Source organism: Phodopus roborovskii, unplaced genomic scaffold (assembly GCF_943737965.1).
Source record: "Phodopus roborovskii unplaced genomic scaffold, PHOROB, whole genome shotgun sequence".
NCBI lineage: Eukaryota > Metazoa > Chordata > Mammalia > Rodentia > Cricetidae > Phodopus > Phodopus roborovskii.
The window spans coordinates 8,849,315-8,876,984 of record NW_026126433.1 but is presented as its reverse complement, the minus strand read 5'-3'; the positions used below and the strand labels follow the sequence as shown (position 1 = coordinate 8,876,984).

General features: G+C 44.3%; 1 protein-coding gene across 1 annotated transcript in view; it reads left to right on the top strand.

Moving 5' to 3' along the window:
- Nucleotides 1–18,771: 18,771 nt before the first annotated feature.
- The window catches only part of Slc7a14 (solute carrier family 7 member 14), a 45,199-nt gene continuing 36,300 nt past the window's right edge, over nucleotides 18,772–27,670 (top strand). The window contains exon 1 of the mRNA XM_051185878.1: nucleotides 18,772–19,212. Coding sequence (XP_051041835.1) covers nucleotides 18,909–19,212 — 304 coding nt within the window. The 5' untranslated portion in view covers nucleotides 18,772–18,908. The remainder of the gene's footprint in view (nucleotides 19,213–27,670) is intronic.

Below are 27,670 nucleotides of genomic sequence, written 5' to 3'. Positions count from 1 at the left end.
CAGCATCCAGCATACTTTCCTCATCAAAGAGCAGAAAACTGTAGTGACAGTATTGACGACACAAGCACACAATCACGAAGCTAACTACATATTAAGCTTAATTAGGTCATAGATGAGGAAGAGAACCACCACATGGATGGCTGGTGCATAGACAGCTGAGTGAATGGTTGCCCACGTCCCTAGGCCTGACATCAGATTGGCATCACATAAGGGACAGAGAGACTGTGCCATTCAGATGTGAACATTCATCCATCAGAAACCATGCCACTATCTGGTGTGTAGTCCCCAGTAAGTCAACTCACACTCAACTCTGGAAACAGCTGTGTCAACATGCCTACCAGGCTTACTTTTGAAAGAGATTTTGTTTTCATTAAGGGCAAAATTTTAGAGAAAATATATAGAGAAAGCTGAACCAGTTCAGGTTTATGCAGAGTGAGGAGAGAGGAGAGGATACCAATTTGCCATACAGAGTAGAAATATAGAGATACTTAAGATAAAAGCAGTGCTTAGATGGTATGTCAGATGCAAAACACCCCCACATGCCCACAGACATCCATGGCCTAACCAAGGAACTTGTAAGCATGCTACTTTATATAATAAGGTGTTGTTTGCAGAGGTGATGAGATTAACGCTCTTGAAGTGAATAGATTGTCCTGGATTGGGGGTGGCCGCGATGTACACAAGGTCCTTATAGGAAAGGCAATGCTGGTTGTGATGGAACATGACAGTAATCTCTGTGCTGCTGAGAGTGAGACAGGAAGACCAGGAGTTTAAGGCTAGCCTGGGCTACCCTTTAGAGCTGGAGATAGAGTTTAGTAGTACAGTGTTTGTCAAGCATGCTCAGTGCCCTGAATCAGACATTGAGTGAGAAAGAAGGAGAGGAGAGAGGAAGAGGGGGCAGGAAGTTGAGAGGAAGATGCTGTGTGTCAGCAGACATTGATGATGATGGAAGGGACCACAAGTCAAGGAAAAGGGGTGACCATTAAGCTCTCCAAGCAGGACAAGTGAAGGAGACTGACTTCTCTCTAGAACCCCGAAGACTCAGAACTATACACTAGAGGCCTCAGGCTGTTTTAGGTCAATGAGCATGAGTAAAAGCAAGAGAGACCTCACACAAGAGTGGGCTCTGTTGGGTTCTAACAGCATTTCTCTGTGTTGTCAGGTAGCATTCAGTAAAGTCAACCCTTCCCTTAGTATCTTAGGAGTCCAGTTGGTGCTTCTGCCTTGGGTGTGAGGACATGCTGACATGAGCATGCAGCCCAAGTAAATATAAATTGACTTCTGGAGCTCAGTGACACTGAGGTGACACATGGTGTGAGGGTGCCAATCTGGATCGCTCACTAACACAGACATTCTCTGGACCCATTGTATCAGAATAGCCACTAAGAATCTCATGAGATGAGATCAGAATTTTGTGCAAAAGGCCACCATAGGCACAAATACACTTTGAAACTTACAGGATCACATTAAGAAGTAAGTCACTGTATCAGACAGGATTGTTAATAGAATGGTGGCTACAGGGGAAGGGACGGGTTAGATATTGGATTGACTTACACCATATAGGGTGGATCATTCAACAATGGCCATTGGCTTGCTAGAGAGGCTCTGAGCTTGGACACTCCCAGCAGAGTTGTTGGTATTGAGCCCATGATGAAGGACAAAAGGAGCTGGGGTCAGATACCCGATGATTCTGTCACAAAAAGAAATTAATTTTAAAAAGTAAATAGAAAGAAAGAAAGGGAGGGAGGGGGAAGGAAGGAAGGAGGAAGAAAGCGAGGGAGGGAGAAAGGGAAGAAGGAAGAGGGAGGGAGGGAGAAAGAGGGAAAGAGTAGGAGGAGAGGAACTGTGAACACACTGAGATACCGTGTGGAGAAGCAACCTGACAGGAAGCATGGTCTAATGAGTGGACACAGCCACCCTGGCCTGGAAAGGGCTGCTGGGATCACACACACAGCCTCCTTCCCACCCACTTTCCTAATCCCTTGCTGGCTGTCCCCATGCTGATCAATCCAGCCAGACAGCAAGAGCTTTCCACAGGTCAGGCCTCACCCGCTTTCCAGCTGGCAGGCCAGCAACAGGACCCACAGGACAGAGCCTGTGGCTGGAGCCTGTGTGCAAGTCTCCGATATTTCTGTCTTCGGGTAATGTATGTGCATGCTAACTGAAAGTATATAATGGGACTTCATCCGACCTCTGCCATGTTATCCCAATACAAATTTCTAATTCATTGCAGTGGAATGAAAAGTGACTTCCTGTTTGGTGTATCTCTTCCCAAAGGGTCTTCCAGGGAAATCTGGGAGAAATTGTTGTTTTTCTGGATTCTGGCTGCCAATACTACCATTTGCACAGTGAATAACAAATGACACCCAGGAGTTCTAAGACCCTGGAGCTGGCATCAGTGGGAATGGAAGGTGATGTCAGGCTGTGGCCACACTCAGGGATGCATGGCCACAGAGGAGACCTGAAGCCTTGGACTTGAGGTCCACGGTGGAAGAGAGATAGCAAACTGTCAGGCATTGGAGGAGGATGGCAGCCTCTTATTGCCAGATGACCAGATCTCTAAGCAAGCTTGTTGCAAGCATTAAGATCATGTTCTCTACCCTAGAGTACTGATGAACAGGGCCCAGGTGGGAAACTTGTAAGTAGGAATTTTGTCCCATACCATATAAAGATTAATTATCCTCAGAAGTTTTCTCCCCCTTAGAGAATTGTTTGCTTAGAACAAATGAAGATAAACTATCTGGGTTTTGTTTTGTTCTGCTTGGTATCTAGAGCCTGATAAGCTTTTAGTTTAAGCTGGCCATTAAAGAAAATCAATGCTTACATCTTTATGGAATTCATTGAGGATGCTCAAGTGTGAACACAGCAGACTCTCTTTAAGCTTGGAGGCCTCTGATAGACAGGCTGTGTTCATTCTTGGGTTGGGGTTGAAGGCGGCAGGAATTAGATTCAAAGAAAAATACACATGTGTTGGTGTTGGTATACAGCTACAATCCCAGGAGCTGGGAGTAAAGGTGTTACACCAGACTGGATTTACATAGTGAGTTTGAAGCCAACCTGTGATACATGAGTCCTAATTCTAAAAATTAATTGACTACTTGTTTGATTGATTAATTAATTAATTAATTAATTAATAAGAAAATCCAATTATATGACCAGTGTGTAGTCAGAGCTCTGAGACATTACCAATCACCAGCCATATCCTCCTTTACTCTCCTGGAGAACATGCCCCACCCTCCTACTTGGAGCTTGGTTGGATGCCTTTTTCAGCCAATAGTGAGTCATTTCCAGTAAGCCAGGGACCTGCAAATACCAGGTGCAGAGTCTCCCTCAGTCTGGCTCCTGGTATAAGACTCACAGTCTGGTTTATTCAAGACCCACAGTTTCCAATAGATACACAGCAAGAGACAAGTGACAAGTGCCATTGTGTAATCTATTAAATCTGGGGCTGCCTGTCATCACTGCAGAAGCTGATTAACCGATCAATACCATTCAGAAACAGAGAAAGAAGCTGAAAGGATTGAACAGGAAGCTGAGCTGGGACTACCTCTTCCACATAGGCACCATAGGTGGTTGTCCTCCAATTCCCTTCAAAGGCCTTCCAAGCAAAACAAAGCCAGCTGTTTCTGAGAGTCTGTGTACAGTATATATGAGGCGGCACACTGTTAATAATATGGCGGATTATCAGAAAAGCATTTCAAATGTGTTGGATGAATCAAACACTTAGCAAAGGCACTATTAGGAATATTGATAATTGAAAAATCAGGAAACGCAGTAGCCAGTTGTATATTTAAGTTAATGTGTAATTTAGCATAGTTGTTCATATTCATGCATATAAACACACACATGCATGCATTAGCACACATGCACACATGCACATGCATACACACACATGGCCAGAGTAATCAAAAAATATCTCCTTTACAGCCTAGCATGGTGGCACACAACTTTAATTCCAGTGCTTGCGAGGCAGAAGAGGCAGGGATATTTCTGTGAATATGAAGCAAATTCTACACAGTGAATTTGAAGCCTAGTCTACACAGGGAATTCGAAGACCCTGCTTCAAAACCCAGAACAGATAATAACAAAAAATAATCTCCCTTACCACTCTTGTGTAGATCAAAAAAAAATCCACCATGATAAACTTTGGTCTGCCCAGTCAGAACAAGAGTGTCTTACAGTTATACCTAATATGAGGAGGCACTTTTGATCACAGAATATACTAAAGATGTATAGTCTATTGAAAACTAAGACTCCAAGAAATACGTCAATTGCCTTAAAAAAAAAACTTGAAGGTGTGTTCAAGAAACATATTAGCTCTAATCTGTACAGCTACAGAACAAAAATCTGCAGACAATAGAAGACAATGAAACTCAAGCCAGGTATACTAGGGTATTGTTGGGGCTAAACAGGCCAGGAGAGTGATGCAGCAGCCCTGTATCTGGCCACCCAGTATAGTCATAGCAACCTAGGAACAAGCATCTCTACAACAGGGATAAAATCAAAGAACCAAGGTAGTAGGCATGTCAGGGAAAGATGAGCAACAAAGGCAAGGGTCTCAGTATAGAAGTCCACCAAGAAGGCTGAGGTATCCACATAGCCAAAGTCACAAGAGATCATGGCACAAAAATCACAGGTACCAGAGTCAGAAGGGACCATGGTTTCAGGGACAGAACAACAGTGCAGGTAGATGTGCCATGTCCAACACATCCACAGTGTTTGCATGGTGATAAAAGTCAAGGCTGTAAGAGGATGAATGGGGGTGGTCTCTGTTTTCAGTGGGTATCAGAGGATACACACCTACTGGAATTCTTGTAAATTAAAACAAAAGGTTGAACAGAGACTTATGGATAACACCAGAAGCAGAAAAGGATTATTATGAAATAATATCCTTCCAAGAGAGGAAGTGGGCCTGAGCCAAGAGACAGGCTAGAAGCTCAATGGCACTGTGGTCCCATGGGTTGGAGTCCTCATTGTTGTTCTTTTGTTACAGTTATAGGAATAAAAGCTAGAGAAGGGGTGGAGGGGGTGGTCCCAAGTGAGTGGGGGACCACGAGGGAGAGCATAGCAGGTTGCATAGCTGGTGAGGGTGACCCAGGCGGAGGGAATAACACGCCAGGCAGGTAGAGCTTAAATGAGGAGTTTATTTAGAAAGGGGAGTAAGGAAGAAGGGAAGAGACATAGAGGCACCGGGAACAGAAGATGAGAGAGAGGAAGAGAAAGAGGGGGAGAGAAGAAGAGGGAGTAGCTGGTGGCCAACTGAGAGCAAGAGGGGGGGGGGCAGGGGTCTGACTTTTAAAGGGGTCCTTTACACCTGCCTGCAGACTAGTACTCATGGAACCCTGGGCTGACCAGAGTACTGCCTGAGTACATTCTGCCAGGTGATAGGGCAGGTCAGCGCAATGCCTGAATCCTTACATTCCCACATTTACTTTTTATTAAAAAGGTGAGGAGTTAGGCATGGAAGGTTAGGGAATAAGGACATTGAGTTCTCAAGACTGCTTCCTACTGACTTGGCTGTATGGAACTCTGGCAATTCTTGAGACCTGGCAAGATGTTGGTAGAGCAGAGGACAAGGTTAAGTTCAGGAAAAAAAGTTTTTTCTTAGGTCTTGGTACTTGAGGGGAGAATTGTAAGATGAGGGAAGGGTTCCTGAGGTGAGGGAAGGGAGTCCTAGGACCAAGGAAAGGTTGAATATTTATTTGGAGTGAATCTGACCTGTTTAAGTGGTTCCAATTTGGCTCCCTGGAACTTACAAGAATCCTTTGAGTTTGTGAAAACATAAATATTAGGCACATTAGCAGCATACTCATGTTAGAAACTGAAAGAATTAACACATACAACTGACAGATCTTTAGCACAATGAAAAGCACCTTAATTTTGAGCTTATAGTTATGATTGTATAATGGCATAGTATGGTGTTTAGTACTCTGTTAGACTTGATTAGTAGCTCATTAAATCTTTATTGATTAATATTAAGAGTATAAACAGTAGCAACCATAAAAATACCCATTTCTGAAATCTGTTTTGTAACAGTTGGAGCCTTGGTTGCTGCTTTAAGCTGACAAAGCTTCCAGTCATCAAAAGCATCAGAGTTCTTGAGAAGGATAAAATTTTACTTGAATGATTAGAGAGTAACAGAGACTCACTAGCTGGCAGCATGGACAGCCACCCCCAGGTCCTCCACAATTGTTGAAGTCAGAGGCTTTAAGGATGTCTGCCTTCTGCTGATGGCATGAGACCTGTAGATTAGAAGCTTTTGGAAGACTTACCTACCATTGGCCCAAGCAATGTTGAGAAAGTCAATTCCACTGCCCTCTTGTCCACAGTCCTTAGAATCCTTTGCAGCAGTTGAGATGAAAGGCAGGATTTCTCAGTAGCTAGCGTTGCCACTTTTGTGGGTGGAGTTTTTCAGTGTCCACCAGTCTTCTTGGAGAAAATGGGTGGTGACAGCAGCTGGCCTGTCTCTCTATTATAAAAGATTTTTAATGAAACATTTTAAATGCCATATTCTCCAGGTCTCTGAGCATTTGAGGGCTGTCTGTTTAGTGTATCTCAGTAGATAAAATTTGTCTTTAGTTATTTGTTTTAAGCACATAGGTGGCTAGGTAAGGTTTATCCCTGTAATTAATTCACCTGTCTGGAAAACTGGATCCAAGCTGAAAGGCTGTGGAAGGATGTTTTACTCAGAGCCCTCCAGCCTGACTGTAACTGGCTTTAACTTAGTAGGTTAGACTTACACCTGTAAAGGACAAAGAGGTAGAGAAAAATTCCCTTTTATAAAATAGAAGTGTAACCTTTATAAGCAGCTTACAGGAAGGACTGGGTGGCATAAATAGTTTGTTAAATTGAAATAAACCTTTATAACCTTAAATGCTTACCATCATTTAAAGAACACATAACAATTAGAAATATTTGAGACAGTACAGTTGAAGTTAAGTTGTATATAGAGTTAGCTCACATTTACATATAAAGTTAAATTTAAATCACATGTACAGATATATCAAACAGGACTGGGTAAAAATAAGAAAAATCACAGTGTGAAGCCACGTGCAACAGAGTCAGTGAAAAAAGAAATCAGAGACAGAGAATAAAAGGCAAAAAGTAAATGAATTACAGATTTTCTCAGCTGCAGAAGCTGGCTAGACTGTCCCTCTGCCTGGACGGCTGGTGTAGCAGAGGGAAGAACCGTGTGGGGTGAGGCTAGGCCACATGGTCAAGATGTTAGCTGCCATAAACACGTTCCCAACCACTGGCAGAAGTCATAAAGTTTTGAGATATAATTTTGCTGACTTTTTTTCTCCATAAGTGAGGCAGAAGGGTTTGTAAAACTAGCAGGACAATGGAGTCCAAGGGATACAACATCCAAAAGACCACCATAAGTCTGAGAAATGAATGTACAAGTCTAAGGACAGTGCTAGGTTATAAAACCTGAGAGACCCCTCATGGGTCTGAGAAACAAATTCACCAGTCAGCATGAGTGGTGCTAGGGCACTAAACCCAAAAAACTCTCAGAGTATCTTGAACAGATGCTGCCTCAGCCCAGCCCACTGTGAGCCACTGCACAAAGGCATCTGCACAGAGAAGAAACAAGATAGGACAAACAACAGAGTGAGACATTTAACAGGAGCATTAGATGCCTGGCTGTTAAGAGCAGGTTTTTCTATGCTGGTCAGAGAGAGGGCCCGGTATACTACCCTGTAGGTCCTCCATCTTGAATCTCCTCCCTACTACTCTCTCTCTCCTCTTATTGGCCAACAGTGCTTTTTTCATTAACCTTCTTTTGATTTTAGACAGAAAAGAGGAGATGATGGGATGTGTCATTCTATAAATATGTTTCTCTTATTGGTTAATGAATAAAGCATTATTATCCAATAGGAAAGCAAGATAGGTGGGACTAGGAGACAGAGGAAAGAGGAAGTATTAGGGAGGAGTCAAGATGAAGAGACTTGAGAGAACAGAGGTCCAGGCCCTCTCTCCAGTAAGAAGAGACCACATGGAAATACTTAGATTAATAGAAATGGGTTAATATTTAAGACAGAGCTAGCTGATAAGAAACTACTAACTGACCAACAGCTTTATATCTAAAACAGAGTCTCTGTGAGTTATTTGGGGCTGTCTTGGTTCTGGGACCATGTTTCCTATACCTAAGAGATTAGTCAGACATAGATGCTTAATCTTCAAACACTTCATAGACCTGCAGAAAAAGGCATTTAAATGTTTTAATATTAGTACTCCATTGACATGAGACACTATTGCTCATGACAGCACCATGCACCTTCCCAAAAATACGTTGGACACTGTTGTCATTCCTTTGGCTAATGGCCTCTTGGGCAAAGAACTGCCCCACCTCAACCACTGATTTGGACATGCTGTCCTATGTGCATGCAGGAGACAAACATAGAAGACTGCTGAACTTTGCCAAGTCAGGGTAAGACAGCCTTTCTACCTCCCTGCTGTTGTTGTGGTCTGTCAGGTACTCTAGACCTTAGCTGTGAGACCTTGGGTGACTGTCCAGGTAGCTTTCTGTTTCTGTCCTCCCTGCACCTTTTGGAAGTTGCCCATCTGCACTTCCTGTCTATCCTAGTATTGTTATTTTTCTTCTCAGGTCTTTGATGAGGTTGAAAATTAAACTTCCACAACTATTATTCTTTCTTCCTAGTTAGAAATATTAGGTACTACACTTAAGATTTCCAGCTTAGGACAACTCTATTGTAAACTCCATTATGCCTTCACCGTAGGATTAGATATGTAGGTCTTAAGTTTGTATGTTCTTGATTTTACTTTTCTTAGAGCACACTTGTTATTTACTGTTTTGTATATAGTTTTGTATCGAGCCTAAATCTTTTCTTTAGACTAAAAGGGGAATCGTAGTGAGATATTCACTTTGTCTGCTTCTGTGGCACTGACCACGCCCATTGGGGTGGAGACAGGGTGGGAAGTGACCTGGGGAACTAGGTCTGAGGAGGAGCCCTGGAGCACTCTCTTGCTGGCCAGACATGGACAGGAGAGGATCCAGAGGCATCCTTGGGACCAGGAACCTGCTGGTGTTCATCTGTCTAAGTTGTAAGATATTTCTCCCTGAATAAACATCTATTCGGCCTATTTGTTTATTCTGATCCTTATTAAACCACTATACCTAACAGAACAGGACACTTTTAGGTGGAGGGAGGTTCCCACCCTAAGATGGGTTGCAGCTGCGGCAGGCAGGTAAGTTTTAGCATACCTGGAAGAGAATGGAAACAGACAAGTTTAAGGAAAGAGACTGTTTAGCAGAGAGGCAGAGAAAGCCTGGATAGATGGTAACTCCTTCCATTTACCTGTTCATTGGCAGTAATTATATCCAATTTGACTTATTGCCTAGGGGATATCTAGGCCATTTCTCAGTACAATGAAAAAGGGTACCTTACCGAATTGTAGTCTGTGTGGGATGGTATTTCCAGCAAACGGGTGGATGGAACTGAACTGCTGATTCGTAATCAGGGTCCCGGATTGCCTCTGGCTGGCTGTCCAACAGCAGATGGCCGCTGAGTTTTCGAGGAGGGCCTGACCGAGTCTCGGCACCAAAATGTTGTTCTTTTGTTACAGTTATAAGAATAAAAGCTGGAGAAGAGGGGTGGAGGGTGGTGGTCCCTAGTGAGGGTCCCAAGTGAGTGGGGGACCACGAGGGAGAACATAGCAGGTTGCATAGCTGGTGAGGGTGACCCAGTCAGGAGGGAATACACCAGGCAGATAGAGCTTAAATGAGTTTATTTAGAAAGGGGAGTGAGGAAGAAGGGAAGAGACATAGAGGCACCGGAAACATAGAGGAGAGAGTGGGAGAGAAGAAGGGGGCAGCTGGTGGCCAACTGACAGCAGGAGAGAAAGAGAGAGAGAGAGAGAGAGAGAGAGAGAGAGAGAGAGAGAGAGCAAAGAGAGCATAAGTGGGCAGGGGTCTGACTTTTAAAGGGATCCTTTACACCTTCCTATAGACTGGTACTCATGGAACCCTAGGCTGGCCAGAGTACTGCCTGAATCCTTACACTTGTGGCTTGTTGTTTAACATGTACTTTATTCGTTACATGTCAACCTTGGTGGAGAAGACTCTCACGTCTTCCTCTTTGCCAAATGACTTCCTTCATATGCTAATTTTAAATTACATGTTGATTTAATGTGTGTGGGTGTGTGTATGTGTCACTGCACATGTATGGAGGCCAGAACCTGTGGGAGTCATTTCTCTCCTACTATCAGGTGTATCCTGGGGAACTTGAGTCTTCGGACTTGGAAGCCATTTTGTAGCCATCATATGACCTCACTCTCCACCCTAATCTCTTGCCAAGATGAAGAAACATGAGGGAGAAAGTTGGTGCCTACAGACTTGGTTGAGCAGGGTGGCTTGAGTTCCTTGAGTAAATACCATGCAGTGTGGTTTATGGACAGGAGAAAGCCTGGGCAGCTTCTGCAGACAATATCCTGAATGAGGGCTGGGTGACAGGCCAAGGGCTCTCAGAGACACCTGGGGAGGTAAACACGGGAGTGGGTTCTGCAGAGGGGACAAAACGATCATCAGGAGTTACAGGAGATGACAGTGTTAACAATATGCTCATGCCTTCCTCCTACTCCTCACCACAGCTGTGAGCTAGTATTATCCCATTTTAGAGATGGCAGAACTCAAGGGCAGAGGCAGGAAGGGCAAATATGGAATTTGAAACTTTAGGCTGTATCCTTAGTCAGCAGCCAAAATCTCAGCCCTTTGGAAAATCAGTGTGGCTGGTAGGTCAGTCCTAGGCACTGAGATATACAAGTTCAAGGGGCCTAGGAGGGTCCTTTAGACCTGCAGTCACCAAGCCTACTTACAAACCAGGCAGCTTTCACTCCAACTGGAATACTGTAGTGGTTATACTGGGCCAGCCCCTCAAAGGGGCTTTGTCACCAACCACTGAGTCTGCTGCCCAGATGTGTCAGCAAAGACTGGAGTACTGTTCGCCAGGAATGTCATGAAAAGGCGAACATAACCCCTAGGGGTTTTTGTTTTGCTTTGTTTTGTTTTTTGTTTTGGGTGTTTTTGGGGGATTTGTTCTTGTTTTGTGAAAGCAGGGTGGGAATGACTTTTGGCTGTTTACTGCCTTGTCAGCTTACATCTTTCCTTCCCTCTCAGCCGTTAAAGATAGGTTTCAAACTAACCTAGAACCTATTTATTGAGTAATCTTCTGAACCATAGTCATTTTCGTCCTGCAACTAGCCTGCCTTTAGCATCTTCAGACTTGGAGCTGTGAACAGGCAAACGCACCAGCTAAAGCGGACTGACTCCTCCCCAGGCGCTGTAAGCCTTAGTGATAGCTGTGAAGTGTTTTGAGAAAGTTGGATCCAAGTGCTAGAGAAAGCACAACATGCCTTTATTGCTCATCTTGGAAAGACCACAGCAGTGAGCTTTAAAAACAACAACTTTTGCTGACTAACATAGTCTGTGGATAATGAATATGGATGTTGTCAATAGTCACCTAGAAGCAGGCTGCCTTGTCTACACTTTGTTCTTTCTTTCCAGTCAATTTCCTACCAAAAAAGGAAACATCCCTAAACCCCTGTTTGTTCCCAGCAAAGAGGAACTGCCTGGAGGGAACTGAGCCAGGAAGAAAGTCTTGCCACCTTCACCCTTTGTTCTAGTTAATTATCCACATTTTCACGACAGTTTCTTGTAACCAAGAGTACGGAATGCAAATAGAAGCTGTTGCCTCCCTGATGTGTCTGTTGGATTGCTCTGGTGTTCTTTCAGCAAGATGATACAACTCTCCCAGGGAATATGGCAGACAGCACCACACACATGCCCTTGCTGGCAAAGGAGGGCTGCCAAGAGACCCAGAACATGACATGACCCAGAAAGGACCTGGTGACTTTCTCCCTGTGGCATAATGCATCATTATGTCTGGCCTGGGGAGTTGGGCCTCAATCTTATTTTTTGTTTGTCTGTCTGTATATTGGTCTAAAATCCTATATGTAGTCACACATCTGGGAATTTTTAAGCAGAATTCTAGGCTGGAACACAGGACCCACAGAGTATCCACAAACTCCATCAATTCCAACATAGTCAAGGCACAGTCTCTGCAAAGGGTTCTGAAGATGGAAACAAACCAACACCAACACCGCTCAACACCCTGGGAATAGGGCTCTCTGCATGTACTCATGGTCACGGGCCTCTTTCTCAGCTCCGCTAATATTGGTTAAGTTGTTCTTCGCCTACTGATCTCTCTCTGCAGCCCTGCACCCCACTCACCCCTACACTTCTGCCCACCCCATCGCTAACAAAAGGACTGGTAATTTTTCAACTAAATGTCATGTACTGAGCGTCCAGCCACCACGGTAACAGAGAGAGCATTGACATGGCTTATGAAGTCCCATTCTAGCGCAGCATAGACAGTTCTCAACCTGTGGGTCCGACCCCCTTGCAGGTCTAATGACCCTTACACAGGGTCACCTAAAATCATCAGAAAACACAGACATTTACATTTTTATTCATAACAGTAGCAAAATTACAGTTATGATGAGGCACTGAAAATAATTTTATGATTGGGGGGGTCACCACAACATGAGGAACTATATTAAAGGGTCACAGATTAGGAAGGATGAGAACCACTGGCATAGGAAGAATAGTTCAGCACACTTCAAGAGGGAAGCAGGCTGAGCTGTAATTATAGTACTCCTACAGCCTGAGAAAATGGGGCTCAGGGTGCCCACTTGGGAGGCATACTTTCATGATTTGGGTGGTTCCTTGTGTGAAGTTCCCTGACGTGTAATCCACACTATTCAAAGGGGGACAGTCCGAATTAGTGGGTATACAACTCTGAAAGGTTAGTGAGAACCACCACACATGTCATCCCCGCTTGTGTAGTCTCTGCCATGCAAATAATGGTCATATAAATCAGAGTTGTGCAAGGAAGGGTTGCTCTGGCTAATTGAAGCCACTGTTGCCACTCACCTAACTCATTCACGGTACCAAGATCTTTTGCCTCACTCTGCCAATCTCCTCACTGTCAAGAACTTCCCTGATGCTGGGCACAGCCGGCCCCTCAAGCTACTCAAGAGCCAATGCCGTGTCTCCGGGGAATTTCCAACCCCATGTCACCTAGTTTTATTTTTGTTATTTATCTTTGAGAATTTCACAAGTGAGTAGTGTGTTTACATAATTTCTATCTTTTCCTTTCCCTGTCCTAATTCCTCCCCTAACTCCCATCCCCTCTCAATGTATGATTTCTTCTTTAATTATTAAAGAATTATGTATGTGTGTACATATGGCCTACTGAGTCCATTTGGTGTTGTTTGTATGTACATGTTTAGGGCTGACTACTTGGGACTGGCTACCCAACGATGGGGTTTGTCCCTGGAGAACAGTTTCTCTCCCTCTCAGCAGCCATTGATTGCCTGTTGCTCTTCATGTAGGGCTGGAGTCTTGTGAAATTTTCCCTATCCACATTGACATGTCAGCTGGTGCTGTCACTCCTGTTTTATTTCTGTCACTCACAGCCTATATTAGTTTGCTGAGGCTGCCAAGCAGTGCATCACCCATTAGGCGTGAAGCAACAGGCATTCATCCACACTCGTTTTCCTATAAGACCACAACCAAAGAAGGACCCTGCAATCTGTGGGTCCTGTTGCTTCACTAATCAGGAAAGAAGACACAATAAGATGAGGATGAAGAAGAGAAAAGAGGCTGTAGATGAAGGAGAAACAGGAGAAAGGGGGGGGATGAGGAGCAGAAAGAGGAGGGAGTAGAGTATAAACTGATGACATGACCATTCAAAGGTGTGGTTAAAGGGAAGGTTTGTATTGTAGATATGAGGGAGAGAACAATCAAAGGCATCTGGAAGAGTCCAGAGCAAGAGAAAATAGTAGAGTGAACATGGCAGGCGGAGTGGACATGGTCATGGATCGGGGAATGAGAGGACCAGGAGCAGAAAATAAAAGAGAGGGAGCAAAGCCGGGCTAGCGGGGTTATAAGGAGAAATGAGCAGCTGGCGGAGGGTCACCTGTGAGCTGGAGACATTTAGGATGCAGAGCAGGATGAGCCAGGATACCAACACAACTCTGATATGTGTGGCAGGCACTTGTCACACTGAGGGAAACTGGAGGCCAGCATGCCTTTAACATACTAGCAGGCACCATGGATAGCCATTTGTCCCTTCTGCCAAGAATAAAGAAGTGGCTCCTCTGACAGAGAGGACTGGCTTCACAAGATCCTGAGGAATGCTGGCTTTTGTCTACCAGTTGGAATTTGGACCTGACAAGGAGGAAGGGCACAATATGGACACTAGGCCCCAGGAGGAAATTAAACCAGAAGGGTTGCCACCGAAACCCTATGAACCAAGCTTCTACATTTCACCTGGTCCTCCCAATTAGTCAGTGCTTGCAAAGCTTTTGAGAAGAGACAAGCACATTAAGGCTAAGTAGTATTAATTAATAATACGAGTAAGCTTGGTGTCACAACACACACCTGTAATCACAACACTCAGGAAGAAGATGCGGGAGAATCTCCAATTTAAGAACAGCCACACCTAGCAAAACTAACAATAGTCACAGGTTACATCGGCAGGAGCTTCTGTGTGTAAATAACCTAGGCTTACCAGTGCAGTGCTTGGAATTGATGTTTCACATTCTTCGAAATTTATTTCTAGAATGTTATAAAGCTTCTGGCTTCCAGAGAAAGTAGCCTCAGGACATACACAGTGGGGGATCCTCCTACATCAATGACCTAACACCAATCATCAATCAAGAAAATGCCCACAGACTTGCCTACCGGACAATCTGATAGAGGCATTTTCAACATGAAGGTTGCCTCTTCCCAGGTGATCCAATTTATGTGCAGATGACCAAAAGTACTATCCAGCACATTAAGCAAAGACTCGCTGTAAATACACCCATTCTCAATAGTCAGCTACTAGAAGGGGCTGTGTGAGGGTGGCAAGAACCCACGAGCAGCGCTGCTGTGAGAGCCTCGGTCTTCTCAGATGATGAACATTCCTCTCTAAGTTCCAAACTATCAAATTACAACAACCATTTAACTCATTCTAGAGTTGCTTTCTTAGACGTTCCCATGCCCCATATTTTAAGACCATCTAAAGTATGCTGAACACCGACACATCAAGCAGGCTTTCACATTCAGTAATGAAGCTCAGATCACCATTGCCAAGAACATCATGTGAGGTCTTCCAGAGATGTACAACACCATCCTGTGCATTTTCACTGCTAGCCCCATCCACCCACCCCCAAAAGTCAGCAGAGTTCCTCACCATATAATCTTGCAAAGTAAGAAAGTACCCAAAACATTTTCTGTTTATTTGAAAATCAAATTAGAAACAATCCCATGAGTGACATGGTTTGTCTCAGAATCATAGATCTAACTTTACATTCTATTGTTTTTTTTACAAATGAAGATATTGTGTCCACAAAGAATATGCCCAGCATCACAGATCAAATCTTGGCAGAGGCAAGAAAGAAGTACATAGGAGTTGAGGCAGCTTAGTGCTTCCTATGAGCCAGGTCTTGTCCTCAGCTGCTTACATATCTGGGCTGACATGCCTAGCACATTAACACCAAGCAGATGACTTTGCTACTGGAGTTGCTGGGTCAGAGTCTAGGTCCTGGCAGCCCTAATGAACTAGGTTCAACTACCTGTCCTCAATCCACATGGTGGCTTGAATGAGAAATGTCCCTCATAGGCTCATGTATTTGAGCATTCAATTCCCAGCTGGTGGTATTATGTATTTGGGAGGACTATAGAACCTTTAGGATGTGGAGCCTAGTTGGAGGAAGTACATCAGTAGGCTGTGAGATTTTATAGCCTCACCCTACTCCTGTTCCTTCTCAGCTTCCTGTGTGTGACTGAAAGTGTGTTTAGCTAGTTTCCTGCTCCTGCTGACATGCTTTCCCTGCCTAAGGCCTTCCCCATCATGATGAACTGTATCCCTCTGGAACTATAAGCCAAAAGAAGCCCTGAATTGCTTTTGCCAGAATATTTTATCACAGCAACAGAAAACTAATGACTACAATGGACAAGTAAAAGCAAATAGCTAAAAGCGGAAAGGGGAGACGTATTCAGTGTGGCAACACTGGGAAGGAAAACAAAAAGTTTGAGTCCCTTTTCCAAGTCCATCTTCAGGGTCCTAACATGAGGTCTGGGTTTAAGCAGAGGGCTATTTGAAGCTACACAACCTTCATCAGTGGTTCCAACACCAATATCTGGGCCTCAGTCTTTCCTGTGAGCTGTTCTAACAAGTTGTCAGACTGTGTGAACAATCTCTCTAGGGAATGGATTCTCCAAGCTGGCACCAGGGCCCCAACTTTTTCCTTCTCCCAGCATGAGATTCCTAGAGAAACTCTAATTCCTTGAAGAATGGTTGGAATTATAAAGAAAGGGTATATCCATCCTTTCAGAATATCTTCCTTCTGGTCAAGATTTTATTGGCCCATGAGCAGTTAAAACACACAGAGAAAGGAAATAGCCTACAGCAGGTATTATAATAAACCAACTTCAGCCAGGCATTGGTGGCCGAAGTTCTTTTGTAATCTTCCATCTTCAGCCCATAGGCCATAGTGTGTCTGGCAGACTCTTCAGCAAAACAGGAGACTTTAAACTGTCTTCTTGTATTGGCAGTTTGTTAGCCATTTTTCTCTGTATCCTGCACACTGTCTGGCAGATTCTTCCATGAAGCAGGAACTCTGTAGCAATGTCAATCTTCAATCAGCAGTCATTTTTCTGTGGGCCCTGCATGTCCAGTTTATATAGCACAAAGTCAAACAGTCTAGACAAGAGCAGTATCTTGTCCAAATGGCTAGTGTTGCCATATTGGAAGTAAACTTCATAATGCGTTTCTTCAAGGTCCATCTTCCTTTATGGTACAGGTGGTGTTGCCAGGAGCAATTATGTCTCACTGTCACGAAAACCCTAAACCATTTTAAATGCCATATTCTGTAGGTCTTTGAAAGGTTTGAAGAATGCCTATCTATCTCAAATACATCTCTGTGTATCTTGAAAAACCTAACTAACTTAACTCTAAACTTTGACTATCATAGATAATTATCTATTATCTGTACTACATTATACATTACATTTCTAAATGAGCTATATAAACACAATACCTAAACAAAAGGAGAATATACACTCACAAAATTGACCTTCAATTTGTATCAATAAATGAAAGTCTGTTCCAAAACAAAGTATTCATATCTATACCATAATCCCCTTTTTACCTTTATAAACAATATTTGGGAATTTGGGCGTCGTTCTTTCCAAACTACTTCCTGCTGATAGGGGGCGCTGTTATGGGGATCCCAAGAAGGTGCAGATATCCTGGCTGTAGTCTGCAAGTCTGCCTTGTTCAAGCTGTTTTGAATGTTGGATCACCAGGAATTCTGTTTCAGGGGGTCTGGCTTGATCAAATCACATTAGTCTGGAAGGAATCCACAGCTTTTTATTTCCTGTTGAAACAAAAATAGAAATCCTTTTCCCCAGAAACTTGTCCTTGAACTTAAATTTTTGAGTCAAAGCATTTTTAAAATATATAAATTGAATTAATTCAGCAGCATTTGTTTTAACGGTTGTTTCCTCAGCAGTCAAACAATACAAAGACAATATAATACCACACAGTAACCAGATTCTCTCTGAGCTTTTCATCTTTACGTGGCTTTATTATTACTCCGTTTCTTTTACTTTTTATTTTTTATTTTTTTGAGACAGGGTTTCTCTGTGTAACTCTTATCTGTCCTGGAATTCACTCTGCATACCAGGTTTACTTTGAAATCACAGAAATCTGCTTGCCTCTGTCTCCCGAATGTTGGGATTAAAGGCGTGTGCCACCACACCCAGCTCCTCTCTGTCTTTTTAAAACCATTTTTTTTTTCTCCCAAGCCTTCGTATTTTTAAAAACACACTGTAAACCTTTAGAGGTTTTTTAAATATGAATCTGTCTTTACTGCAAATTATCTTTTTGTAGCCACAAGTCTTTTATCTGGTAAACAACAACATTGTTAAAATGAAAGTCATAGTTGTTTCTGACATGGTTTATAAAAGATGGTGGCGGCTATTTTACCGCCAGCACTGAAAGCTGTGCCCACTGCCTTGGTCTGTGCTGCCATCTAGCAAGCATGCTGCCGGCTTGGAGATGTGATCAATGCCATTGCCATCTCTCATACACACCAATAAATTGTTAGCAGTGCTTTTTAAAAGCTGTGTGGTTTTTCCGCCGCTTATGCTGAGTCAGGAACCTTCCCTTAAAGGAGCCGTGTGAAAATCTGCTTGTCTCTCGCAAAGCAGCGTTCAACCAAGAAAAATGCTGCTTTCAAAAAACCTTGCTTGTCTCTGTTCTTTTGTTTCTAAAACCCTTTTTTTAAGCTTTTCTTAAATTTTAAGTTGGAAGTTCTTACTAGGCAGCACTGGGGAGGCAGAGGCAGGTGGATCTCTGTGAGTTCAAGGCCAGTCTGGCCTACAGAGCAAGTTCCAGGACAGGCTCCAAAACAATACAGAGAAACCCTGTAGGAAATGGCCACCAGCAGGTATCATAATAAACCAACTTCTGGGATGATTATGAAACAAGGGGCAAGCTTCAGGCTGTCATATGGGACTGGAAGGGAACTCGGAAGGGAGGACACAGAAATGGAGTGTCCCCGTGTTGTGGCACAAAGGACAGTGTCATCATACCTGTTCCTGAGGCGACGCCCAATATGTCTCCAGTCATGATTTTATGCCCAGTACTCTTATCTTCTTTCTTGTGTTTCTCTTCCAGACGTTCATGCCCACCCAAGTCGAGGCTGCTTTGGGTCCCTCTGGGCCTTTCTTAAAAGGACACACACTCATTGCTCCATGAGTCCCAGCATCATCCATTAAGGCTTCTGTAGTCCTTTTCCATCAGCAAGCCTTCACTGCAGCCCTCCTGATCAAAATGAGTGGCTTTCTGGCCTCACTGGACCCACGGCGGGTGCAGTGGGGGGCTGCTTGGTATGCAATGCACTCTCGGATCCTGCGCACCAAACCAGTGGAGTCCATGCTGGAAGGGACTGGAACTACCACAGCGCATGGTACCAAACTAGCCCAGGTACTCACCACTGTGGACCTCATCTCCCTTGGAGTCGGCAGCTGTGTGGGCACTGGCATGTACGTGGTGTCTGGCCTGGTGGCCAAGGAAATGGCAGGACCTGGTGTCATTGTGTCCTTCATCATTGCTGCTGTGGCATCTATACTATCAGGTAAGTGTCCAGGGGAGGGACATCCCAGGGCAAGGTTGCTTGATGGCGTGGTTGCTGCTCAAGTCACTCTCTCAGAGTACCTATTTCAACATTTGTTTGTTTGTGTGTTGGGGGGGCACATGCCTGTGTGTGCATGCTAGAAGACAACTTGTGGGAGTCAGTTCTCCCTGGCCATCAGATGGGTCCTGGGGATTGAACCCATGCTGACAGTGTGAGCAGGAGATGCCTTCCCACTGAGCCATCGTCCCAGCCTCTTCTAGAACATTTGGTAGTGAGCTGCACCAAGGGGGCAGTGAAGTGGCTCCCCTGTATTTCTGATCTCCAACAGTAGGTAGACAGGGGACTAAGTTTTGACCTGATTGTAATAGCTTCCATTTTCTGTGCTTTTCAGTACAAGCAACTATTCTGGTGCCCCAGCTTTTGGTCTCCTAGTTTCTTCCCTCTGTTATGCTCTAGTTACTCTGTTTCTGTTTTAATGCTCCCTTTCCTTGGAAGATGGATTGGTTCTCCTAGTAGAAGGAGCAGATCACACAGCTAGCATAAAATAATAGCAAAGGAACAAACAAACAAACAAGAAAAAAAAAACAGTCAATTACTTAGACATGACTGGGATTTGATGAGCCTCAAGCTGACACTGAGAGGCAGAAGCCAACCAAGCAAGGGGGTTTAGTGCTACTGAAGATACACAACACTTTCTGCCTCAGCAAGTGAGCCCATCACCTACAGGGAGGTCAGCAGCTCCTCTCTCTCGACCCAGGGTCAAAAGCAGGATGCCAAGACCTACACATTGGTGATTTGTGGAACGGCTCTCCTATTGCCTTTCTCCCTTTCCCTCATTTTCTCTAGAGCTGCAGGCCATAGTATCTTCCCAGAGGACCACAAGTAGGTCAATAGACAACTTAAAAAAAAAAAAAAAGAAGAAGAAGAAAGGAGAGGAAATGAAGAGAATCTTGGAGGCAACTGCACAAAACATGAGATTTTGCTGGCCATGGGCCACTGATTGTGTGTGGCAGCCAATGTACTCGCAGCGAACATTTGAGCTCTTAACTGCTTCAGACATGGCAGTTCTAATGCAGGACAGGAGTTCTGTGACTTGGGTGAAGTATCACAAGAAAAGCCCTACAGTACCATTCATCCCTATACATTTAGTCTCCATCCATGAAGGAGCAAGACAGATTACCAACAGCAAACTCAAAAGTATACTGGCTATTACTTGATGCTTTTCATTTAGTAAGGATCAACTAGAACCAAGCCTCACACTCAACTCTACCCATTCCCTTTCCTGGAATCACCCTTGATTCTGCATGAAAACTCTAACAAAGTGGATTTATGCAGATTAAAGGACTTCTGCCCCTTTAAAAATGAATGCATTGTTCACATGAATTAATTACCTGGCTATTTGAAACAAGTAATGTGACTTAAATTCTTCCCAAATTTTATTGACAAAAATTGTTCATCACAGATTTATGGGATATCATTATAGAACTGATTAGAGACAGCAGAACAAGGGGCAGGCATCTTGCCAGGGGGCTGTCCTAGTTTAATTTATGTTGCTGTAATAAAATACCCTAGCCAGAAACAAGGTAGAAAGAGGTTTGTTTCGGTTCACAGTTCCAGGGCACAGCCCATCACTGTGGGTTAAGACATAGCAACAGAATCTTGAAGCTGTCATGGACAGGAACAGGAAGAAGATGATGCATTCATGATCACTTGCCTGCTTGGTAATACTCAGGTCCATTTGTCTTCTCTAGTCTTCAACACTCCAGGACAGCATCAAGGGCATGGTGCACACCCACAATCCCCTGTAGACATGCCCACAAGCCAACCCAATATAGACAACCTTTCATTAAGGTTCTTTTCCCAGATGACACAGGGGCATAAGACGACACCTAAGGTCCCTGCCAGTTAATGAGCACTACACAGTTTTCCCCAGACCTCCTTCTAGTTGGGTACAGTCCCAGGCTGAGATGACTCCTGTATGCAAATCATCCCTCACATACAATTGCATCCTGGGAGCCCATCCCCCGACTTGCTCACAGCACTGTATAAGATCTACTTCTTCACCACTGGGATGGATGGAGAGCTCAGAACCCACCCAGCCAGTATGATGCTGGAGCCAGTTGGCACCAGCTCTTTGTAGCCCTGCTAGGTCACACCACTTTCCAGCTTTACAGCCAGTGACATCACACTGCAGACTGAAATCAGCTGTGTTGGGACTGCATTTTTGCTGCTGTTATTTGCCATGGAATTGGTTGTTCAGCATTTCCCAGCCTGCTCCTGGCCTGGCTCCACTGCAGACCCAGATGTCACTCGCACCTTATCCGCCACCATACCAGGCGCCAGAAAAGAAACACCTGCCTCTCCCCCTCTCCCCAGATGGTCCCATCCACAACATCTCTCCACGCTCTCTGACTGACTCATCTGCCTGCTGAGGCTAGCCATAATCCTTCAGAGCCTCAGCCAGAGACAAAACCAAAATAACTTGGGCCAATATTATAAGATTTACAGTGGGTTTTTGCAGCCAGGTCTCAAACTACTGTGCTCTTTGGTCACAAATGTCCCCTCCCACAATCTCATTTCCCTGCCTCTGTCATCCCCATGTCACTTAGAACTTAACCAACCTTCCCACTGCTCCATAACAATAACCCAGTTCCTCTCCATCTCCACACTTGGTAATACTTGTTTCCTGTCTCCTGGCCTTCATTAAAACCTGACTCTACCACTGTGTGTTTGTCTCCAGCAACAGTTACTGCTTGGTGATAAGAATGGAGTGAAGAGGGTCCCAAGCAGAGAGAAAAGAACAAAGGGATTAAGGGTGCTTGCAAAGGAGAAGCAAATTTTTCTGAACTCCAGGGTGGCTGAGGACAGGAACCCATCAGAGTGATGGTGCCCATGGCAACTCATTGGATCAGGAGGGCGAATGTGCAGAGTCCAAAGATGTTCTCAAATGAAATGTCACAGTGAAGCCCATTGTTTTGTATGTTAACGAAAATTAGTAACAAATAGAAAAGGGAAAATAAGATCCGTGGAAACTGCAGATTTCAATGAAGTCTGGAAAACAATGGAATAAAATTGCTAACAAAGTGAGGCTAAAGGCAGGAAGTGACACCGGAGAGGGAAATGTGTGAAACATAGAATCTGAAGTGATATGAAACCAGTCAGGCTGAGTTTAGACTTGGAGCCTGGCTAAGCTGCTAACAAGCTGTGAAACTTAAGGTGAGCCCTGGATCTTCTCTAAGCCTCAGTTTCCCCATTTTGAAAATTAAATATATCTACCAAATACCTGGTAACAATGCCCACACACAGCACTACGTTGTTTTGTGTCAAACTCTATTTTACGTACCTCCTATACTATATAGTATTTTTTGATTCAGTGTATCTTTGCAAGCTAGGTGTATTTTTCTATTTCTATTACTTTAAATACCAGAACCCAGCTTTTACACACACACACACACACACACACACACACACAGAGAGAGAGAGAGAGAGAGAGAGAGAGAGAGAGAGCTAATATATGTGATATATATTAGCTATGTGTGTGTATGGTTGCTTATCTTGCAGTTTTGGAGGTTCCAGAGTCCAGCACTGGCTCTAGTTGATGCTCTTCCGACTACATCACATCTTAGTCAAGGCTGGCCTAGGTGAGGCCTTGTCTCAAATTTTTTTCCTAGATGTTCTAGATGCAAATATTTCATTAAATATGTAAGTTTGTTTTGTTGAGACAAAGTCTCATTATATAACCCTGACAGGCCTGGAAGTCACTATGTAGACTAGACTGGCCTCAAATTCATAGAAGTCCGCCTGCCTTTGCAACCCAAGTGTTGGAATTAAAGGTGCAAGATGTCATACCTGGCTTTAAATATGTAGCTTTGTAATTTTTTTCTCCAAATTGGTAACTCTTCCTTTAATTTCTTTTTACTTATATTTTAAAATACTGGTGTTCAAAGTACATGCCCTGAAATTCTAATTCAGCTGGGGCTGGATGGGGTGCCCTGGGGCTGGTGTTTTCGTACAATCCCCTAAGTGTCTAACACATAGCCAGGCTTGGGAATGTCTGTGGAGAGGAAACAGGGCCTACCCGCCACAGCCAGGACCCACATGGAGAGGGAGCATGCTAAAAGGAGTTCTGTATGACCAGCGTGCAGCTCCATTCCCCAAGCTACACAAGCCTTTGTGGAACATGAAACAAATGGGACTCTAAAGCTACTTTCTCTCTAACTTACCATGACCCACAGGTCCAGCAACTTCCCCAGCTCTGTTCTTTCATGGAAGCTGCCCTCTGGCCAGTCCCAGGTGTGGTCATTTTATCAGAGGAAGCAGCTGCTACCCAACCCCTCCTCTTTTGTCCAAAGGCCTATCTGCTCTTTAATAACTCCACAGGCCCTGTGCCCTGCCAAGCCTCCAAAGCCCCTTTTATATTATGTTTTTGATAAAGAATATCGTTTTTTCTTCCTGGTTCTTACCTATAGCTCTGGGGAGAGTGGGTGGAGGCAGGATAGCTTGTGCAGTTTCTAATTTACTTGGCTGCAGATGAAACAAAGCCAAGTTATTATGCCCACAGTGACTGGCCATTCAAAGTTCCAAGAATCACCCATGAGCCTGAGGAGGGGAATAGTGTCAAGCTTGATGGATTGATGAATTATTACCAGTTCCCACTGATCATTACACAAAGACAATTAAAAGCCATGGAGATGGCTCAGTATGTAGACACCACCACTAAGCTTGATGACCTGAAAATCATCCTTGGGATCTATATGGTAGAAAGAAAGAACCAATTCCCACAAGTTGTCCTCTGATATCCACAGAGAAACAGAAAGAGACAGAGAGATGATTTTTAAAGCTCAGGATATTGAGTACATTTTTCTTAGCATTTTAGCATGGGGGCCTGGGCAGACATGTCTTCAATGTAGCACACAGGCATGTGTGGCTGAGTGTAATAATGAATGTGGGCCAACAGAAAACGAGATATTTTTTGCAATTTTTTTTAAATCAATTGTGCGATATTTTTGTTTGTTTTTTGTTTTTCAAGATAGGGTTTCTCTGTGTAGCTTTTGGAGTCCATCATGGAACTTGTTTTGTAGACCAGGCTGGCCTCAAACTCATAGAGATCTGTCTGCCCCTTGCTCCCAAGTACTGGGATTAAAGGTGTGAGCCACCACTACCCAGCTAATTGTGCAATTCTATTTGGGGGGAGGGGGTTCAAGACAGCAATTGTGCAATTCTTAAGCATGAACTTTATACATGACAACATCCTGATACAATGTCAAAGGTTGGACATACCTGTATGTATATGCCTCCACTATCCTTAAGAGTTTTTATACCTCCAATCTGTCATCAGGTGTACCCATAATGATGGGACTCCTGGGGGAGACACAGGGTATCGGGGTGGAGAGCCCTATTGAGTGTCTGCCTTTCCAACCTTGCTGGCCTTCTCCCAAAGCCATTCTTTCTCCGAGCTTGGACAGTGTCTCCTAGTTACTGTAGGCTGCAGTGTCATGGCCAAGGTTAGAGAGTCAAAGTGTAGACATAGATATGGATGCATATACATACAGATTCTAATGAGTTCCCATTTCATCTGTTGGCACAACAAACCATTTTCACTCTCCCAGTGAAAAACAGACTTGGGGTGAACAGGAGGGCTGGTGCTCAGTGGCCCCTTTTCCATGATCTCAGGTCACATCTATTCCATAGACTTGCATTGTCAGTTTCCTCTAGCAGTTTCTCTTCACTACACCAGGATGTGAACAGTAAACTTTTAAGAGAGTGGTAAGGAAATGCACAAGCAAATGCATACCTGCTCCAGTCCTGGGGATGATCAGCTCTCCAGGTAGTGTGCAAACACAAAGCTGTCTGAAATCTTAATGATGGTAGCAGCCAGTCCAGTAGCTGTGAGTCTCTGGGAGCTGAAACTTGGTAAGACCCTTGCTAATGTGAGCCTTCATTATGGCTGTTATGTTTAATGGACAAATGGTGCATGACAGACACAAATTACAAACCTAGCAGGCATGGAAGCCTTCGTACCCTGAGCTCTGAACATAGTGCTCAGCTCTCCCTATGCTACTGACTAGGAGGGAAGTTTTGTGGGTCAAAACTTCTGTTGAATTGGGTCATGAAAATGTCTTCTGTCACCTGTCAGCAGCAAAATGAAAGGTTCTGTGAAGGCCATGTCTCTTTGCTGCACAGGGCTTGATTGACAGCCTTGGAGGAAGGATGTCAGTTACTGCTTCAGAGAAGATATGTGCATCTCAATAGAAATTTGCATGTGTCTCAAACTGCTAAAAGTGAGAACCAATTTCCTCCAGAAAACCCAGGAAAACTTGGGCTTCTTTTACATCTTCTGCAGCCCCTAGTAGAGTAGGCAGTACAGTGGCGATAGGACGGACAGACCACTCTGGGTTCTGCACGGTGGGAACTGCTGCTGAACACAGGAAATAATTCTGAGACAAAGGGCTTGACATCTATGCAAAGAAGCAGGATGGTCACCTGTGAAGCAAGTCTGAACACTACCAAAGCCATCCAGGCCTAGGCCAGATGTCAGGACATGAGAGACCTAATTCAGCTCTACCCCTCAGCAGCACTCAGGGTCCCTGGACAAGTCACCCAATTCTCAATCTCTGCCCTCCCCCCATTCCATCTATAAAATGAAGAGCTTGAATGAAATCATCTGTAGTAGGAGTTAGGATGAAGGAGAGCTGAGGGAGAGTGAAGAGCTGTTCGTCTCCCCACAGCAAACTCCCAGCCTTATCTATTTCATAGCATCTGGAGGTCAGGTGGAATCAGTCCTCACACTTGAGCCCTCTTGATGCAAGCCCGGCTCTGCAGCTTACTCCTGATGTAACTTCCAGTCGTACTTAACTGAGAACATCCCAAGCAGGTGGGAAGTTACAGGGGTGCCAGAATATCAGCCCCTTAACCTTCAGGCAATCTAGGAGATGGCACCAGGTCAGTCACCTCTGCCTTCCTTCCCACAGACACACAAACACAAATTTGTGATGTGGGAAAGATGATAAGTTCTAGTAACCCATTCAGATCTCGGATCCACCATCTTAAAGAATACAATAAAGGTTTCAGTAACATAACCATTTTGAGGATTATGACTACGTATGCAAACCCCACACAGAACTATGACCAATAATATTCACCTTTATTATTGTTATTACCACCCTAACCTCATGGCATGAGAGCCCTTCCTAATACAGAAGAGCTGGCCAGGATTCCAAATCTGAAGCCCCCAGTCTAGCCCTAGCAAAAAGACTCAAGAGGCAGGTTTCCTGTGCATGTATCTGCAGGTTGACCTAACACAAAGGGAGTACACTTTTATTCTTGAAGGTGTCTAACCCCATGGAATTATCTTTTCTACAGGGACAATTCCCTTCTAAAAGAGAAAGGGCACTGGGTCCCATAGCAAAGGGATATCCAAGCAAACAGATCAGCAAGGCATGGCACTAGATGATGGCCGTGGGATAAACACCTGAGTACGGAAGGCCAATGATTAAGAGTTAATGCTGAAGTTCAGCGGCCAGAACTTTGTTGCCTGGATCTAACTGGCTGACCACAGAAGCCCCATGGCTTTGATGGTGCCAGTCTATCAGCCTCTAACATTGGTCCACTCCTTCTATCACTTGTGCCCAGGGAGTGGCCCCTAAGTGGTCACAACCATCCAGGGTAATCAGAGAGCTTCCAGCACATTCCATTTGCATTATGCAGGAAATGAGAACATCAAAACAAAAGAAAAAAGAGCGGTTGGCACAGCTTTGTAAAATGGCTGCACAGGGTGGAAATGAATTAAGGAAGCAGCAGTGGAGAAAGGAATGGCTGTAGAGCAGTAGAGGGAAAGGAAGGACAGATTTACACTTGCAAGACGTAGAGACCATTGAAAGGCTGCCTAGGACATGGGGATGACAGTTTCTGGGTACTGATGGAGACAACTGCCACAGAGTATAGGGTGCCATTGGCATAAAGGAGAAAAAACGGCAGGAAACCGAATGGGTCCTCCACCTCAGCTGTGCTGTGTGGAGAGCAATGGCTGCCTACTGCGCGTCATAGACATTTTGTGATATGCTCACCACTGGCCATCTACCCAAAAAGTCCCTTCCAAAGTAACTAACATAAATTCATAACATAAACATTTACATGTGTGTATACATTGTAAGGGGACTCCTTCAGAGGGCACAAGGTCTATTAAAGTTGAACAGAAAGCCTTTAAAGCTGGCCAGTAAATGCAGAGCTCATCCAAATCATGCAGTCCTGAGGCTTACAGCACAAAACCCACATCCTGAGTTAGCACACTTCAGTTAGCAAAACAGCAAGAAACGGAACTAGAACGACCCAAGCCAAGAAGCAAGATTAGTGCATTTAAGGACTTTCGCAGCCACACCCTGTCTGGGCAGGTGGATTAGGTCTGTCTTTGTTCCTGTTTTGCTAGTGTTGCTGCCTATGTTCTGGGTTCCCCGGGTTT